Source organism: Nerophis lumbriciformis, linkage group LG08 (genome assembly GCF_033978685.3).
Source record: "Nerophis lumbriciformis linkage group LG08, RoL_Nlum_v2.1, whole genome shotgun sequence".
Classification (NCBI taxonomy): domain Eukaryota; kingdom Metazoa; phylum Chordata; class Actinopteri; order Syngnathiformes; family Syngnathidae; genus Nerophis; species Nerophis lumbriciformis.
In genome coordinates this window covers 31,956,379-31,976,573 of record NC_084555.2, presented here as the reverse complement: position 1 = coordinate 31,976,573, position 20,195 = coordinate 31,956,379, and the positions used below count along the sequence as shown (strand labels likewise).

At 38.3% G+C, this 20,195-nt stretch overlaps 1 protein-coding gene across 4 annotated transcripts in view; it reads left to right on the top strand.

Moving 5' to 3' along the window:
* Nucleotides 1–15,866, top strand: part of arhgef10 (Rho guanine nucleotide exchange factor (GEF) 10) — a 96,573-nt gene extending 80,707 nt beyond the window's left edge. For 2 of the 4 annotated variants that reach the window (XM_061968673.2, XM_061968671.2), the window contains 2 exons: nt 11,263–11,385; nt 12,769–15,866. In XM_061968673.2, the coding sequence (XP_061824657.1) occupies nt 11,263–11,385; nt 12,769–13,262 (617 nt within the window). In that variant the 3' untranslated portion in view covers nt 13,263–15,866. The remainder of the gene's footprint in view (nt 1–11,262; nt 11,386–12,768) is intronic. The other 2 variants (XM_061968674.2, XM_061968672.2) reach the window with 1 other exon arrangement.
* The last annotated feature ends 4,329 nt before the right edge of the window (nt 15,867–20,195 follow it).

Here is a 20,195-nt window from a genome sequence, read left to right as displayed (position 1 = left end):
AGGGCTTTTAGGACGCAATAGAGTACTCCCATTCGCTGCATTTTGAGCCACCTCGTACTTGCCATATTTAACAAATTAGAACGCATAAAAACATTAAGTTCTTGTCTTACATAGGTATTGTGAATGATAAGTAAAATACAATTTTAAAAAAAAGTGCAGTTCCCCTGATTCAAACCAATTCATTTGATTCGTTTTAGTGTCTGATGGCTTTTTTTTTTTTATCATATAGGAGATATGTTATCAATTTATTTCGTATATGAAAACATTTTAATTTTAATGCATTCTTGCAAGCATTTCAGGATTTTTCCTGATGCACCATTACCTTCCAGAGCGCGCCTGCACTGTGCTAAAAAGCGGTTCTGTTGTTGATATAGCACTTCTACTTCTATCACCCAGAAAAGGTGGTGAGTATTGCATATTCCACAACATAACAAACGAGCACAGGTTAGACTTATGATGTCATGAATGTGGAGAGAAATGAGTGTTTCTTTGGGCACAGTCAGTAGTGTATGCAAAATCCTCTTTCAAATAGCGCAGTGTGTACCGCTTTTGCACTTGTCATCAGTTGTACACAGTCATAGATGATCACCCGTAACACACCCACTAATATTTCACAAAATGATATAGTTTGCACATGCTGTTTATTGCCTGATATTTGCATCATAATAGATCAGGGCCACAGAGTACAGTTATTCAAATGCAGCTGAATTCATGGACAATGACCTCATGTTTGTCTCGCTTAGTGTGAATCTGAAATTACACGTCGGTGAAGGTGACTCCTGTCATCGCAGGTTTGTCGTACACCCCTTTCAGTCCAAACACTGAACCAGTAACCTTTCATTCGGTCTCTATTTATAGTGACGCAACAAAAACATTTGACCTCACAAGGCCTGTTTTTAAAGTTACCTCAAAAGGAAGTCTGACCCATATAATAGGACCAAAACAACTCATTTTTTCTGTAAAATGTGGCACTGTTCTAATGGAGAGCGCCAACTAGTTGGTGGACTTTCCGTTCTGAATATCTTTAGCAATTTCCGTAGATTCTACATCATTGTAGTAACGCTTCTGCACTCTGACCATGTTATTAGATCAGTCATAGTGGAAATACGCAAAAATTGGAAAGAGATGTTGTGTTTATCATTCACAATTCAAGACAAGAACACGTACGTTTGGCTTTTTTTATTGATTTGAAATTGTAAATAAATAGTTAAGTTGAGTCAACAAATCGAGGGTCCTCTATTGCTCCCATTATACCCTCTAAGAAACATCCATAAACGGACAACAATACATGTCGTGACCTGAAAATGAACCAAATATGAGTGATATTGTTATTATAAGCGCCAACGCAGACGGCCTATTTTAGCAGCGCATTGATAGCAGTGAGCTAATGCTAGTTGATACTGCTTTTGTTGCCACACTAAACCGGTGGCTACTTCTGCTTCGTGTCAAAATTGCTAAAAGTAAATTCTAGATTATAACTCATGCATCTTTCACCTGCTAGTAGACAAATGTGGCCATGGACCAACAGGCTGGTCGACTTTCACAACTTTTTTTAACCTTTCGTGAGGATTATGATTGAATCTTCATCGTCATTATGAGAGCATCCCGTCGGTTGGCATCTTAGCGAGAGTGAAACTATCACCGTAGTGTTTGTTTTATTATGGTTTCTTATGGTTAGTTTGTATGTTTAGCACCCAGCAGTGCTGCAGATGCTATAATGTTTCAATAACACGGCATCCATTTAGCACTTCACTTGGCTTCTAATACCTATTGCTCATCCTCTGTGTTCGGGATCAAAAATATAAGGTTCTGAATCATAATTTTTCCCAAAGTAATCATTGTTGGCTCTCACAAAGTCTGCTTGATTAGAATTGTTGTTGATGGGAAAGGGATCTGGTTCCTAACACTACGTCACAGATAATGTGACTGGCTTCCTTATCTGTTCCTTGTCAGCACGGGAATCTGAGTGAGATTGATACTATTTTGATCATATCTATTTATCAGCAAACTTTGGAAGTCTTTTTGGTGTCATAAATACATATGATAATAGCTTCAATATAGACGCAGCTTGTTTTTCCACTCTACTGGAACTTTAAAGACTTACGTAAATGTTTAAAATGGTGTATAAAGTACCATATCATGAGGTTTGTTTATCCCTGGTTCAATTTGTATATACCACTCCCAGATCTCGTGAACTGTTGGGTACGTAAACTTCAGAAGATTTAATCGAGATCTTTTGATTTTGTCACGTCACAAAGTAAAGAAGTCCATGTATGATAACCTACGGGGGATGTTTGCAACATTTACACATATGCCAAGAGGGCGTCAACTTTCCAATGTATTTTACACAGTATACCCTGCCCTCTTATGGCTTCTCGTGCATAATGATGTAATTACGCATGTATGTAACACATGCACGCCCATTAGCTTTAGGTGTTGTTAGCTAATAATAGCAATTTGAATAGCTAGCGTTAGCTGTCATTGAATGTATATTCTATCATAACATTAACATGACTGCAAATTGTTCATTGCTTCTCTTGAACTGTTTTTGTATGTGTCCATGCACTCCCTGCGCGTATGTGTTGACGAGACCGGCTAAGTGACCGCCGTAATCGTCAATTTTATTCGGGCCAGTAAAATTGTGTATTTCATAAACTGTGTACCGTATTTTTCGGAGTATAATTCGCTCCGGAGTATAAGTCGCACCGGCCGAAAATGTATAATAAAGAAGGCAAGAAACATATATAAGTCGCACTGGAGTATAAGTCGCATTTTTTGTGGACATTTATTTGATAAAACCCAACACCAAGAATAGACATTTGAAAAGGCAATTTAAAATAAATAAAGAACAGTGAACAACAGGCTGAATAAGTGTACGTTATATGAGGCATAAATAACCAACTGAGAACGTGCCTGGTATGTTAACGTAACATATTATGGTAAGAGTCATTCAAATAACTATAACATATAGAACATGCTATACGTTTACCAAACAATCTGTCACTCCTAATCGCTAAATCCCATGAAATCGTATACGTCGAGTCTCTTACGTGAATGAGCTAAATAATACTATTTGATATTTTACGGTAATGTGTTAATAATTTCACACATAAGTCGCTCCTGAGTATAAGTCGCAACCTCGGCCAAACTATGAAAAAAACTGAGACTTATAGTCCGAAAAATACGGTAATTGTGAAAAATATAACCAATTGTAAAACAAATGTGTTCTGTTAAACCACTAATGGTAACATAAGCTGTTCTTGTTATATTTTTTGTTTTGAAAAATGTTACTGTGAAGAAGTTGCAAACAGCATCTTTAAGGGTTGTCTAGTGGTAACCTGTGACTGCTGCTCAGTACCATTTGTCGCTTTTTCTTGGAAATGTCTAAAAACCTGCTTCACTGTCACTGCTCCTCTGATCTTGCAATTTCACAGACAGCTGTTTTGTCAACAAATCACAGCTCCACACAAAATAATCCAATATTCCTCTTATTTCATCATATCCATTATCTAATTCCTCTTCTACTTGCTGATAAACATTAGCACATAGAAATTAAGAGTGTTTGTCTCCCTGCTGCTACGAGCTGGAGCCCACCTTTGACCCCTGACTAATTGCGACACTGTCGGTTTGGACAAGGAGGAGACTACGGAATTGAGCATGTTGGCCAAGAGGAGACGAACACAAATTTAACCTGTATAGAATTTGAGATTTATGGATTATTTTTCTAAAAAAACAGAGCTATCTAATGTAATGCATTAGCTCACGCGATTAATCACAAAAAATATCAAATGAATGAAAAAAAAAATGCATACAGCAGAGCAAAGATGAGTAAGGAGACTTCAAATGGTAAATGTCACTTTAAAATACACCCTGATTAATCCAAATTCTAAAGTGTGATAAATCTGGAAAAAAATAAAAATAAACTAATCGTTGGAGACCACTAAAAAAAACGTACTACAGTTCCTCACTACATTTTTTAATATAATTTTAAAAGCCTTCTGAAATGAGCAAAATAGGGCCCTTGAATGTATTGGTGCTTTGGTACATAGCAGCCTGTCTTAAAAATTTGTCAGAAGTATAAAAAACATATGCATGGATATAAACTACTCGGTAGATATTGTACTATAAAATCCCAGTATATCATCAATTAATGTGAGCATTTGAGTCCCTTCTTTAAGGAGCAATTCACCTTCCTTATGTTGTATACCTTAATGGCTCTCCTTTGTTCTGTGCTTATGTAAGCCATCCCACACAGTCACTATGAAAGGTTGTACTTTTGAATGTGGGAAGCAAATATGATAGATGTCGGTACTTCCCCCAGCCTGTGTTTTTGTCATTTGTATCTCCGCTTACTGTCTTACTGGTGTTGTCACAGTGCAGGAAGAGGAGAGGACAGTTTGCCGCTATTGTATTGCTGACCACGATCACGGCAAATCAAATTAAACATCAGCACGGCAAACGTCCTATTCTGAAGTCATCCGAAAAAGCCTGCTGCTGCTTTGGCTCTTGTAGTCCGCTGTGTTACATCAGCCTTCACCCAAAAACACACATCCTGAAAGAATGAGAGGAGATTACACATGTTTGTGGGATTCAACTGAGTAACATCGAGTAATGCTTTGTCTCACATTTTATATGTCTACTTATGATGACAACATATTCGTACCTTAAATGGTTACCCTTAATTCTCCACTATCCTCCCCGCCCTCAGCATCAGCACCAGTTGTGTCACGGGGCCAGTTCGCTGGATGGTAACACGATCTGCCTCAAAGAAGTTGGCAGTTTCCTGGGGCTCGCTTTGCACATCTGGCATTCCATTTACCTTAAGCAGCATTTATTAGGACATGAATGTAATATCACAAGCCATAAAGTGCAGAGTTTTGTAAGATTGGTATGCAGTGCTCCGGTGGGAGGTTCAGATCCAACTGCTAAAAAAGCGACCTCCTCATACCTATGACTGCAAAGAAAACAGATCACTTAACTATAGTGGGATTTATATTTCTGAAGAAAAAAAGTCAGTTTACTTGAAGCAATGCTCCCGTGTTCACCTGATACAGTGGTGACCTCCCAGTGATAGCCAGTGTTTAGAGTTACAAGTGGTAGGCCTCTCCTTCAGACAGATGTGAATGATACAAGCAGTCTGCAATGGGAGCTCAGCGCCCGTGTTGGCTAATAAGATCCATCCAACTTAAGCGGAAGCTGGTTCTGTGACAGACGATACCACACATGCAGAGCTTTGCTCCTCTGGGTTTATTCTTATCTCCACTTTTCCAGAATGCTTTGCAGAGGATTTATCACCACAAGCCGCTCCAGCAGACCAGAATGAGACGTAGAAATGTGCTGCCTGTGCATCAACTGGTATAATTAGAGTACTTAAGGGATTGCTGCAAGAAAAAGAGGAATGGGTCCTTGATATGCAACCCTATTTTTTTCGACATGTTAACTTATTTACAGTACTTAGTTACAGTGGAGCCTTTAAATTGAAGCACCCCAAAAGTTGTACGAAGTGCAAACCAGAATGAAAAATATGACACAAAAGGTTGCAAAAACACTTTCAAGTTGAACTAACGCTATCAAGTCTAGTCTTTTGGACCTCAGTTTAGCAATCTAGATTTAAAAAAAAAAAAGTATTTTTCTTAAGATTTTTGAGTTCTGGTGATGGCAAAAAAAGTGACGACAACCATAGAACTGACTTATCAGTTAAAAGTAACATTATTTCTGTTTGTACCAGACATAGCCTTTATTTAGTGCACGTTAACACATTGTACTTATTATACCAATGTCTGACTAGCTAAGATGTATGACGTAATATCTAAATTATTCGACCAGTGTCAACAGTCTCCAGCTAACTTGATACGTATGTTTTGTGCAGCTATTGAACATACATGTTTAATACTTTGTTTTTGGTAATTTGTGAAAAGATAGAACCAAATCCTCTAAGGGGACAACTTGGGGTAGCCCCTCGGTCATCTTCCTTCAACAAATTCAAAAAAGAATCATGTAGCATTCACTACTTTGTTGGCTAAAAGACTCATTGTGTTGTATTGGAAAGCAACAACGCCTCCCTGCCTTACCCGCTGGATTAGAGATACAGGTGAATCTCCAAAACCTTGAATGATATGTAAAGGTTCCTTTAATCCAGCAATTAGATTTGCAAGTGTCAATCTAATATATAAAATAAGATCATAATATGCATCTCAAGATATTTAGAGCCTTTTTTTGATATAATTTTGATTGGTTGACAGTTTATGTAAACTTCAAATTGAAAATCGCAGAACAACTCAAAAACTGTCAGCCATGACCATGACAATTATGGCAAACAAAGGCTTGGCATATCTCTCTTTGCATGTAATGACTTTATTTCACACATTAGTTTCACATTTGAAGTTGAATTGCTGAAATGAATGGACGTTTGCAGGATATTACATTTTTGGAGTAGCACCTGTAATCTTTATTCCCTCAAATTGGAGAAGCTTAGACAAACATTGTTCTACACAATTTCAAGAATTTTCCTTAAAAAGAGACTGATTTTCAATTAAACCTGGATTAAAATGCCATGTGGAAAACTAATAAGCTTTTTTACTCATATCTTTTGGGGGGCAATCATGTGGCTCTGAGTATAGTTGTCTGTGGCTTTATGTTAATAGATTTTCCCATACTTATTTGACTGATATTTTGTGTTATTTTCTTCTTTGTGTGCATCTAGTTTGGAGGTAAAAAAAAAAAAAGAAGAAGAAGTAACATTTGATATGTGATTTTACTTCTGGAAATTGTATACGCTTTAAAACTATGTTAAACATTTTTTTTTAATTTAATGATTTAATAAATTAATCCATAATCATTAATGATCTGATTATATTTAACTAAATTAATCCATCTGCAGTGCAGAATGACTCAAAAATCCCTGAAACGTATCTGGCAGCACATTATGGGCAGGTTGTCCAAGTAGTGTTACTGTAGTGCATACACTAATGGGCAAATTATGTAGTAGTGACAGACGGCAGAAGCACACAAACAGTCTAAACAGTACGTTGGCTCTTTCAATGGGAAATGTCAGGACAAAAACCATAACGAAACAGTCGACTGACAAAGTATTATTAAGGTCTACATTAATGTGGAGAAATGTTTATTTAGAAAAGCATGCATGGTTTTGTTAACATGAACATGGTGGTAAAAGTGTTTAATAAACACGTTTAGTATATATATATATATATATATATATATATATATATATATATATATATATATATATATATATATATATTCAGTTCTTTCTTGAGTGTCTGCTTATGCAAAACAAAACACAATTAATTAATTTAAAAGAAAATATTTATTGTGATAATCAAAATGAATGCTCTGCAAACCTGATTATTCTGATTACAAATGTTTAATTGTTTGACAGCTCTGGTGTTAATACATTAAGAGAATATTACGGCTATGTTAAAATCATACTCTACCTCTACACAGTTGGTAATGATTTTGTAAGTTTGAAAGTATCTAGTATTCATATATCAGTATTTCCTATAAAGAAATTTAGTCTAAATAAAAAAAAAATTAAAAAAGTGAAGCCTGTCGACTTTTAAATATGCAGTCTGTCCTGAAATTGTATCTATCATGTTGACATTATTATTTTACCTCAAGGGAATTATTATGAAATTATTTTAGTATAAAGAACATATTAGGGATATCAGAAAAATGGGGCGTCATCTTCTGTGTGATTGCTTGGCACTTTGAATTTGTCCTTCTCATGTTCGTACATGTTGGAACAATTTTAGCCTACTAAACCCTTTCATTTTTGTCTGGAGGTTCTTAACATTGCAGTTGAAGCACTTTGACATAATATCCTATAATAGCAGTAATTTTCATAGCCAATACGTTCTAATAATTCAGTGCAGTTCATATAAGAGTAGGTATAGTGCATAGAATAGCAAAAGACGATTTGCCTTACTGAAGTCTGAATGTTTGTAGGAAAGCTTGCACTTTGATGGTGGCAGTCTGGCTGCTGTGCAGGCCGTCTTTGTCTGCTGCTTTTTGACCTAAATAGGCAGCCATGCGTGGTTTAATGAGAGATCAACATCGGGGGAGTCAATAAATAATACCTACAGCTTGTCATTTACAATACCATTGTGTCATTACTGACATCATTTACAATGCTGGTGTTTCTGAGCGATCTGCAGGAAGTCTGCATAGGACTTTGTACGGTAATACAGGGATTTTCAGGGTTTTGTGTATATCAGACGCTGTAGTTTAGTTCAGCTCACTTTGGAAAACGTGTTTAAGGTACTTTAAGACAGTAAAGAGAGCACAATAATGCAATGTATCCATTGTTTAGTTGTGACTTGTAATTGCAAAATACATTTTATATTCTAATAATTCCATTCCTGTTGTTTCATTGAAATTATTATTTTCTGATGAACAGACTGAAGTGTGTCCAGTTTCATCGTTTGTTGTCAGTGCTACAATGAAAAGAGTTCCAAAAAGTGTTCCAATTTATTCAAATCACTTAACCTATAAAGTCAAATAATTTTATTTGAAATGTAATCAAATGTTACGGTTTGTGTTGATCATTGTTGGTCTGGACCGCAGGATGCAAAAACAACAGGCAAAGTGAAGGTAAAAACCCTTTTATTAGGTTAAGCACAACAAAATAGTGCAGCAGGGAAGTGCACAAAAGGAACTCGACACGGAAAGCATAGGGAAAGCCATGCTGCATGACAAGTTACAAAGCACAATGATCCAGCCCAGTCCAGAGGACATGGTTGGCATAAAAATCATCCTAATTGGCAACCAGGGACAGGTGTGTCCTGATTGCCGGACAACCTTCCAAGCTGTATTGTTTTTTTATCCTGTGTATATGTTTTGAAAATATGTTTTATTGTTCTGACAGATTAAAAATATTTCTTAAAACATTTTATGTAATGTAAATAAACGTGATTGTGACACTTTCACCCTGAGAAGAGATTCAATTTCCATTATTATATTCAAAGATTGACCAGCGTTTTCAACCTTGGTGGTCCTACTGTGGAGACAATACCTAACTAAAACCAAATTGTACTGCTTGGTGGAAACAAGGCTACTAGCTCCCCGATTAAAAAGTGAAAACGTAAAAAAGTAGACACAGGTCACATCTTCAGCTTAAAGTCGAGCTAACTTACATGCAGAAAGATTGACCACAGGGTGCTGTTTATTCATATTGTGACTGCATGGCTGCTATAGTGTGTTATTGTAATGTGTGAGATTTACTCCCTCCTGCTGTTGCTTGTCGGGGCTAAGTGCGGATCAAAGTGGTGCTCTGCTGTAGGATCAAGGCCCGTGTGGATGTTCACTCTGGATTTATTTTAGTTCACCCTCTGGGTGGGGAGCTCCAACTATTATGAAAGGGGGAAATTGAGCAAGGCAGTGTGTTTTTCTGCTCGTGCGGGCCCTCATCAGAAGCACATGTGGCCAGGATTGTCTGTCCTTATTTAACTGGTCTTTAGAGACATGAGTGTCTACCTGGCTGCCTATCTAGTGCTGGGTGTGCCTCATGTAATGTGTGCAAAGGGACTGGCAGTCATATTTTCCAAAGCCCAAGAGGATTTCAAATCAAGCAGTTAGAGCCGTAGTTGCTCACAAAACCTTGCCCCCCACATTGCTCTAGTTTTTTTCTTAGGATCATAAGGACAGATGGTAAAAATGTCTGTATGGATATTTGTAGACCTGACAAAGCTCATATCTGGAGTCAAATTCCACTCACACAATCTGTCAAAAGTAGAGATGTCCGATAATATCGGCAGATATTATCGGCCGATAAATGCGTTAAAATGTAATATCGGAAATTATCGCTATCGTTTTTTTTATTATCGGTATCGTTTTTTTTGTTGTTGTTTTTTTTTTTTTTTTTTTTTTATTAAATCAACATAAAAAACACAAGATACACTTACAATTAGTGCACCAACCCAAAAAAACCTACCTCCCCCATTTGCACTCATTCACACTCATTCACACAAAAGGGTTGTTTCTTTCTGTTATTAATATTCCGGTTCCTACATTATGTATCAATATAGATCAATACAGTCTGCAAGGGATACAGTCCGTAAGCACACATGATTGTGCGTGCTGCTGGTCCACTAATAGTACTAACCTTTAACAGTTAATTTTACTCATTTTCATTAATTACTAGTTTCTATGTAACTGTTTTTATATTGTTTTACTTTCTTTTTTATTCAAGAAAATGTTTTTAATTTATTTATCTTATTTTATTTTATTAATTAAAAAAAAAAAAAGTACCTTATCTTCACCATACCTGGTTGTCCAAATTAGGCATAATAATGTGTTAATTCCACGACTGTATATAGCGGTTGATATCGGTATCGGTTGATATCGGTATCGGTAATTAAAGAGTTGGACAATATCGGGATATCGGCAAAAAGCCATTATCGGACATCCCTAGTCAAAAGGCCAGATTTTATTGCTTTGCTATATGAACGGTGCTCTTAACTTAACTGTCTTGACTTTTAGTGTGCAAAGTTGTGTCACAGACATTTGTGACTAAGATGGACGCTGACAAGTCACATTGTTCTCTTACAGCAACCGCAAGCTTTCATGAATAGAGACGGTGCTCATTGCTTAATTACAGCGTTACGCTTCAGTCATTCTGTTATGTAACACTGCTGTGTTTGTTTGTGTAACTCTTTGCAATCCATTACGGTGCAATTCAAGGCTTGAAAGGAGCTACTGTATGTTTTATTCCGGTTCTCGTTAGCGTTGCCTTGGAGACGAGAACCTCATCACTGCAGAAACATTCCACAAGATGCACCTCTCTAATGCAACATTTTACTGTAGCTTGCTTTTCCATGGACAATCATGAAACAGCACATAGATTAAAGCATGTGTCCTTACGTTTGTCCAGGGGCCAGAGTGTATTATATACAAACATGCTATAATTATAATGATACAAATCTAGTATTTTATTAAAAACAATAATAATGCACAGCATACGCCCTGACTGGAATTTGAACCATAGCCGCCTTGGTCAGAAACCATTGAGCTATCCAGCCACTCAAATTGTATCTCCTCCATTAATGAGCAGTTTTCTGTAAAACTGTATGATTTCATTATGTGGGTGATGTTTGACACTCCAAATTAAAAATGTTGGCAGGCCGTTTGAACACTCCCTGACTAAAGTAAAAATGCACACTGGCCCTGGCCTCAAAATCTTTGTTACAGTTCATTCCAATGGTGTTTGATGGGCGTCATACTTTTATTGTGTTGTCCCTCTTACAGGTAGCCAGAGAGTGTCAGTGAGCAGTTTGTTGGTTTGCCATGGTATGCTGCTAGTTGGAACCAACCTGGGTGTGACCGTGGCACTCTCGGTCCCTAGACTACAGGGAATCCCCAAGGTCACAGGTAACACACCTCCAGAAAATATGTGTATTTCAATGGTAGGTCCTATTCTCCGTTATACTTAAAGGGGAACTTCACTTTTTGGGGAATTTTGCCTATCGTTCACAATCATTATGAGAGACAAGAACACACGTCTTTTTTTGGGGGGGCGTGGGATTTTAAAGATGATAAGTAAACACTTGGAAGATGCTGCTGATGGGAGTCACCATTGTAGCCTTCAAAGCCCTCTAAAACAACTTCAAAACCCTCCATCAACATTTTATTTACACACTGCAAGTCTATATATAATAACAGACACAATCAAAACAATATGTCATATGTACAATATTTACTGTATTGTGGTCATTTTAATCATTGCCGGAACTAATTCTTGAGCCGATTATTTCCGTTTACATAGCAGCGCAGGTCTGGAACGTAAATAAAGTGTTGTTGATGTTTTTGGAATGCATTTTTAAAGTGTAGAGGTAGAATTGATTGTTCCCATTAGCTGCACTGCGAGCCACCAAGAACGAGCCAATTTGTATATGTTTGAAAGCGGGAAAAAAAACAAAAACTTTTGTCTTCTTGTCTCTCATAATGATTGTGAACCTTGGGCAAAATTCCAAAAAAACGTACGGTTCCCCTTTAAGTAAAAACATGGATGCAAAAAATTTACAAAAAATATTGTGATGGTGTTGGTTTATTTACAATTACAATATGGCACAATAGATATTTCCAGTTTCTCATTACAACATGTTCGAAATGGAGTTGGAAGAAGCAGAGCTTATTCAATTTGACCCCTTTCTGTTTTTTATAGGAATTTCATGACACATTTGTTTTTACTCAATCGGTAACAATCTGTAAAAAAAAAAATGTCTTGGTTTCCATACACTGTCTTGGTTTTAGTATGATTAAACACATGGTGGTGACTCAGTCTCAAGCCGTAGAGTCACTGTTTCCAGAGTGTCACTGAATCCAACACATTGTAAAGGTATTGTCTTTATTTATCTGGAATATGTTTTTTTGGGACATTTTTTGTGTGTCTGCAACGGAATAATTGAAATTATATTGTTTTCAATTGTAGAATTATTCATATTTTTATTCGCGTTGCATTTTCAACTGACCCTTTCAAACATATTGATATCAAAAACTGAGGTACTACTGTACTGTCATATGTACACATGTGTACTGTATGATCAGATCTCATTTTTATGCCAGCCACCTGTCATGTACATTTTGACTCAATGTTTTACTGTATAAAGGACTGCCAATGACTTATTGTTTGTTATTGTCTCCGCAGTAAGCAATATATTAGGCTCAGTATGCTGCAGTGCATTGTGTGATGGAGAAGATGCACCCTAAATTGTGTCCGTTGTGTCAATCTGTAACATTTATCTGTGTGTTTAGGTCGGGGCATGGTGTCCTTGCACGCTCACAACGGACCTGTCAAGTTCCTCACTGTGGCCGCAGCGGTCTGTAACGGTCCCACGGGCTCCCAGTCCCCCGCCTCCTCAGCCTCAGCCCAGGTGACTGCGCCAGAGGACGGGGAGGCCGCAGAGTCAGCTTCGACCCTGCCTCAGGGCCAAGGCGTCTGGCTGGGAGATGCAGGCTGCACCACCATGGCTCTCCAGGACTCCCTGTCCTCTTCGTCTTGCGGCTCTTTGGCGCAATCCCAAAGCTCCTTGGAGCATGGGCCTGAGGACGGGGCCCTTTATGACGTCCTCCATGATCCCACCCACCACCGGAGGGGACGGCGGGCCAGCAAAGTGGACGTCAGCTCTCTGCTGGTGGTGTCTGGAGGCTTGGGCCACCGCAGGGTGAACAAAAAGACCAAACAGTCCCGCCATGAGGACAACACCTCTACCATCCTCATCTGGCAAATCCCCCTGCTTAACATGTGACATGGCAGTAAGCTTTTTCACTGACTTGTTCTACTTATTTCAACAAACTAAATGTCTTATTTAAACATTTTCACTCCACTACAGTATTCCTGATGATGAAAAGGAACATCATCACTCTTTTGCCAGAACAGACATATCTTTATTTGTGTGAGCAAAAACAAACTAGCTGATACATCACATGATCCTCCAGTGTTGCGGACAAGACCGCCGTTTTTTTTACTAAGCTTATTTTTCTACCTGAGGCCTGTGAAGTAGCGAGGAGGTTGTTACGTAAAAGATTTTTGGAAAGATTAGGATCAGGTTTGAAAAAATCTGTCAAGACTTGCTGAGGTGTAAATATGGAGCTGACTCAGGATTATGTGGAAGATTTTTAGACAAAAGTATTTTTTTGTGTAATATAAAAAAATATATAATTTCAAGGACTGACTGCTCTGAGCTGCTCCAGTGCAAAGAAGAGGGATTAAAAAAGGAGAAATCATGTTGACTGAATGACGTAAGAAGGGATGATTAGATCCCTGGCTGGCCGGGGTTCTAACAAACAAACCAGTTGGAAAGTTTTTGTTCAAACCTAAACTTCTTTTTCTTTCTCACTTAAGCATATTTAAAACAAATGTTGACACACATTTGTATGTATATTTTGCTGTTATGTTCTTTAACAAGTCTACAAACATTGTTATATTTAGACACTATTTGTTATAATTTAATTTGTTTTGTAACCTAGAAAGTATATGTAACATTGTGCAAACCTCTCTGTATCGAGTGACCACATTATTGATAAAAAGGCAATAGTAGCAAGTTGAGGAGTATGGAATACAACAATGCTCTGTGATTGTTTTACTGCAGTGCTTGTTGGGACCGGCAGTGCCTAAAGGTAGGTGAGCTCAGTCCCATGCCGCTCATGTCTCCCACTGCCGAGCAAAGAGGGCCAAGCCATTTTCTCACTTGAAACGCCTACGTCGACTGTTGTGTAACCCTTTTCACTATTCACACAGCTGATACTACATCTTACTACTCCTCGGTTATGTCTGTGTTTCATACAATAATATATTTATACTCCTTTTATTGACTCGTGTTTTAATTTTGTTGGTGGCATCGCTCACACTTTAAGACAGCGATGCAGCTCGAGGCTCTTTGCTTACCCCACTGACCCTGAGGTTGCCATGGAGATGCTCATTTTGTGTGCATGTATCAGTCCTCAACCGCTCTTTGTTCTCAGAATATCTCGCGTTCATACCTCCCCGTTTGAATCCCTCACTCTAATCTCACAGGCCTGATGGTTGTGCATTGTCCTCGCCGAAGCTCCCATATTTATAACACTTCATATTTATAACACATCAGCAGAGGAGAGAGTCAGGAATTTATAGAATTGTGCTTGTTTTAGATCTACATCACCATTAATTTGCAGAACTGCATCTAAACTTGATTGAGGGGTTACACCAGTTATTTTCAACTGGGGGCCCAGTGACACCATTCCAGCCACCGAGTTCAGTTCAAAACTTGTTTTCAGCAAACTCCTAAAAACACTGCAGTGCTCCTGTTGTATAGAGGAACTTGAACGACTATAAACATATTGGCAGATCCTTGTATTGATGTTTTAACTTTGGTAGTAAACAGAACACGGGGGCCTAAACTTGTCATTTACATAACTGAGGCGTTCCTCAAGGCACCCCTTTAAGTTCTCTCCTTTTTGTCAGTTACAATTTTTTTTGTCATGTGATTTATGTAACTAAGGAGTTGCTGTAGGGTTTACTTTAGATGCAGTCAGTAATCATTTGTTCAACGTCTTTAGTTATACTAGTGGTGTCCCCCAAGGTTCTATTTTAGATCCCCTCATTTTTACGGGCCACTTTGGTGGCCCGCAAGTTGTGAGAGACTCACATTTTTGCAGCAGATTTTTCAAAACACCCCCGTCTCCATCGTGGACTCCTTCTGTTTCTTGGGCACAACCATCACCCAGGAACTCAAGTGGGAGCCGACCATCAGCTCCCTCATCAAGAAGGCCCAGCAGAGGATGTACTTCCTGCGGCAGCTGAGGAAACTTAAGGTGCCAACCGAGATGATGGTGCAGTTCTACTCAGCCATCATCGAGTCCATCCTCACCTCCTCCATCACCGTGTGGTTCGACAAGCATCGACTGCAGCGCATCGTACGTGCTGCTGAGAAGGTTATTGTCTGCAGGCTCCCATCCCTCCAGGACCTGTTCTCCTCCAGGACCAGGAGGCGTGTGGGTCGGATCACAGCTGACTCTTCTCACCCTGGACACAAACTATTCTCCCCTCTCCCCTCAGGCAGGAGACTACAATCCATCCAGACCCACACCTCCCGCCACCTGAACAGTTTTTTTCCCCTCTGCCATCAGGCACGTGAACAATAACAAGATCTGATAGCTCAGTTACAGCTCATGTTATTACCTATTCTGTGTTATATGTGTTTTATGTTGCACGATTGCACCAAGTAAAATTCCTAGTTTGTGAACCCATTCTCAAACAATGGCAATAAAAACTATTCTGATTATGATTCTGATTCTAAAGATGATATTTGACCATCCTATTTGCAGAAGTACCTTAAAAACAGCAGCTGTAACGCTGACAAAACAAAACAAAATCAAATGTCCCCAAAATTTTCTTTCTGGAAATGGGGCCCCTAAAACCATTTAGTTGAATATCCCTAGGTTAAACTCACTAGATTTTGATGCAGATCATGATGGAGGTTTTGATCCAGGAATTAGTTTTCACAATTGTTATCATGGACATTAATCAAATTAATTTGCATGTTTTAGTTGAACAGTAGATTAGATTAGATAAAACTTTATTGATTAAGCCTCTCATTCCAGAAACACCATATGCAGCAAACAGGACCAGGGTAATAAATTAAATCCTAAATCACTCACAACACAGAACACATGAAGGACATTTAAAATACACAAAAAGATTAAATACAATAATTAAATGAAAGAATAATAAAAACAGAATAACTCCTAATGTGAAATACTTTTCTGTATTTACATCCAACTTTGTCTTTCTCTTTACAATATTTTTTTACTTTTAATGACAGTCAATCACAATATAAATTCACAGTTAATATCGGTGGCCTTTTTATCCTCTGAGCTTTTTATGATGTTCAGTTTCACTTCCATGTCACACTGCTGCATGCAGGGAGACATAATGAAGTCTATAAAGTATACTATAAATATAAATTCATACAATTTGAATATAAAAAAATCTAATCCGCCAAACATTTCACAACCACCCTGCAGTACCTCGACGGACCCCATCTGTTGAAGATGACCGTTCTACTGTTTTTAATGTGTACTGTAAATACCAGTGACGTGCAGTCAGGGGAGGCCATCATGGAAAGAAAAAAAATGTAAAAAGAAAAAAAAAAAAAATTAAATTGTTATATGTATCAAGTGATTATACTATAAAGTTATTTTCTATTTAACTTCACCAGTTTTAGATTATTTTTATTCAAAATCGCTGAATTTTCACATTTGCCGTTCAAATACTGAGAAGAGACTTGCGGTGAGTCAGCAGCCAGTTGAGGCACGTCACTGAATTGAGCCTCACCATGGATTGCGCAATGACTCGGCTTACTGCTGGCCAGCTGTGCAGTGAGACCGTATTGCTATATTAATTATATTATACATTTCCATAGTTTAGTTAGCTGAGGTATATAATGCACATTGTATTTTGTCAACAACTGTATGTGTGTAACGTATTTCTTGTGCTGAGCAATCATAAAACTGCTGCGAAGACACACTGTGTGAGGCTCGCAGTAATCCCGCCTCATGGTGGTAGAGGGCGCTAGTGATCCCAGAGATCATTCTTGCGACTACTCGGCTGCAGAAGAAGTGACAACAAGCAGCGACAGTTAGCAGCGATCGTTTATTTTTCTCTCTCGCCTGGACGTTTAACATGGAGGATTACATATCTAAAATAAAACAGTTTTCTAAACTGGACTTTCAATCGAAGCAGGAGGTAATAATTAAAGGAAGATCTCCATCGAGACAGAGAGACTTTTAAAACTGAAAAAAGATAAGGAAGACTTCTATAAACAAGTTATCGATGCTTTTGTTCAAAAGGAGCTGCGCATGGACTTCATTTATAAGTAAAGGTAAGACCATAATAAAGTTTTTTTTTTTATTAAATGTGCTTTTTTGTGTGCTACAGTTTGTATGTGTAAAGTTAAAGTTAAGTTAAAGTACCAATGATTGTCACACACACTAGGTATGGTGAAATGTGTCCTCTGCATTTGACCCATCCCCTTGTTCACCCCCTGGGAAGTGAGGGGAGCAGTGGGGAGCAGTGGGCAGCAGCGGCGCCGCACCCGGAATAATTTTTGGTGATTTAACCCCCAATTCCAACCCTTGATGCTGAGTGCCAAGCAGGGAAGAATGCTGGTATGAGCTTTTAAACATAACCCGTTAACTGCTGCCAATCAAATGGTGAATAAGATACTCTTTAGGGTTCATATGTTTATAAATCTGACTGTGATGAAGTCAGTGCCTCACCAGCCATGAACCTCACCACACGTCACTGGTAAATACATTCCCCTAAGAACCAGCGTCCTTTGCAGTGGACGTTTTTTTTGTAGAAAATATTTTAAGGGTTACAAATTTTTAGCAAGAAATGGCCCTCTTATTCAAAACACAACTATCCACTGCTAAAATTGTGGTTCTAAGGAGGCTATTGTTTTCTGTACCAGTGGTTCTCAAACGTTTTTCATCAAGTACCACCTCAGAAAAAACTTGGCTCCCCAATCACCACTATATTGACTAACATTAAAATACAGTAGCGTAGTAGGCCTAAGTATTCAATAAAAACAAGAGCGAGATTTTTTAAGTGTATTTAGTATTTTTGTCCACTGCCACATTACACACAGTTTAAATATAGGAAAATATAACACTGTACTTTAATCAAGTGATTCTTTGGCGTACCACTAGATGGAGCTCGGGTACCACAGTTTGAGAATCACTGCTCTATATTCGGGGTTCTGAACCTTTTTCACCTCGGGGCCCAACTTTTCTACTACAGAGGGCCCCAGGACCCACTCAAATATTAACACTGAATTAGTAATCTTGCTCTTAAATCATCTTCAATAATTATATCCAATTTACTTACAGTTTTTCAGGAAAAAAATCTAGTCAAATAATATGAAAGAATGTGGTAATCAAAAAGATTATTATTAAGGCTTTGATCAGGCTGATTACAAAAAATACATTATAGTCAAATATACTACCAAAAAAGGGAGTCATGCACAAAAACTTTGTATTTCATTTTATTTTTTACATACAATTACACATTGAGAAAATAAATGCATTCGAACTAAATTAATAGTAAAAATTAAAAATAACATGTAACACTGTCAATAAAATTAAAATGCAACTGAAAATACAATTTCACCCCTTTAGTCATACTTTTTGCGCTTAAAGGGGAACATTATCACCAGACCTATGTAAGCGTCAATATATACCTTGATGTTGCAGAAAAAAGACCATATATTTTTTTAACCGATTTCCGAACTCTAAATGGGTGAATTTTGGCGAATTAAACGCCTTTCTATTATTCGCTCTCGGAGCGATGACGTCACAATGTGACGTCACATCGGGAAGCAATCCGCCATTTTCTCAAACACCGAGTCAAATCAGCTCTGTTATTTTCCGTTTTTTGGACTGTTTTCCGTACCTTCGAGACATCATGCCTCGTCGGTGTGTTGTCGGAGGGTGTAACAACACGAACAGGGACGGATTCAAGTTGCACCAGTGGCCCAAAGATGCGAAAGTGGCAAGAAATTGGACGTTTGTTCCGCACACTTTACCGACGAAAGCTATGCTACGACAGAGATGGCAAGAATGTGTGGATATCCTGCGACACTCAAAGCAGATGCATTTTCAACGATAAAGTCAAATAAATCTGCCGCCAGACCCCCATTGAATCTGCCGGAGTGTGTGAGCAATTCAGGGACAAAGTACCTCGGTAGCACGGCAAGCAATGGCGGCAGTTTGTTCCCGCAGACGAGCGAGCTAAACCCCCTGGATGTCTTGGCTCACACCGTCCCTTATGCCACCGAAGATGATCAAGAGAAGAATATCGACCCTAGCTTCCCTGGCCTGCTGACATCAACTCCAAAACTGGACAGATCAGCTTTCAGGAAAAGATAGCGGATGAGGGTATGTCTACAGAATATATTAATTGATGAAAATTGGGCTGTCTGCACTCTCAAAGTGCATGTTGTTGCCAAATGTATTTCATATGCTGTAAACCTAGTTAATAGTTGTTAGTTTCCTTTAATGCCAAACTAACACATACCAATCGTTGGTTAGAAGGCGATCGCTGAATTCGTCCTTGCTTTCTCCCGTGTCGCTGGCTGTCGTGTCGTTTTCGTTGGTTTCGCTTGCATACGGTTCAAACCGATATGGCTCAATAGCTTCAGTTTCTTCTTCAATTTCGTTTTCGCTACCTGCCTCCACACTACAACCATCCGTTTCAATACATGCATAATCTGTTGAATCGCTTAAGCCGCTGAAATCCGAGTCTGAATCCGAGCTAATGTCGCTATAGCTTGCTGTTCTATGCGCCATGTTTGTTTGTGTTGGCATCACTATGTGACGTCACAGGAAAATGGACGGGTGTATATAACAATGGTTAAAATCAGGCACTTTGAAGCTTTTTTTAGGGATATTGCGTGATGGGTAAAATTTTGAAAAAAACTTCGAAAAATAAAATAAGCCACTGGGAACTGATTTTTAATGGTTTTAACCCTTCTGAAATTGTGATAATGTTCCCCTTTAAGAAACATCTCTATGACTTTAGCTCCAGTCTTCTTCTGTTTGATATTGTCACTATTGCCACAAGTGTATTACAACTGAGTACTGATGTGGCCCATACAGACTACAGCTGAGAAACCAATATTTTTTGACGGCTTACTAGAGGC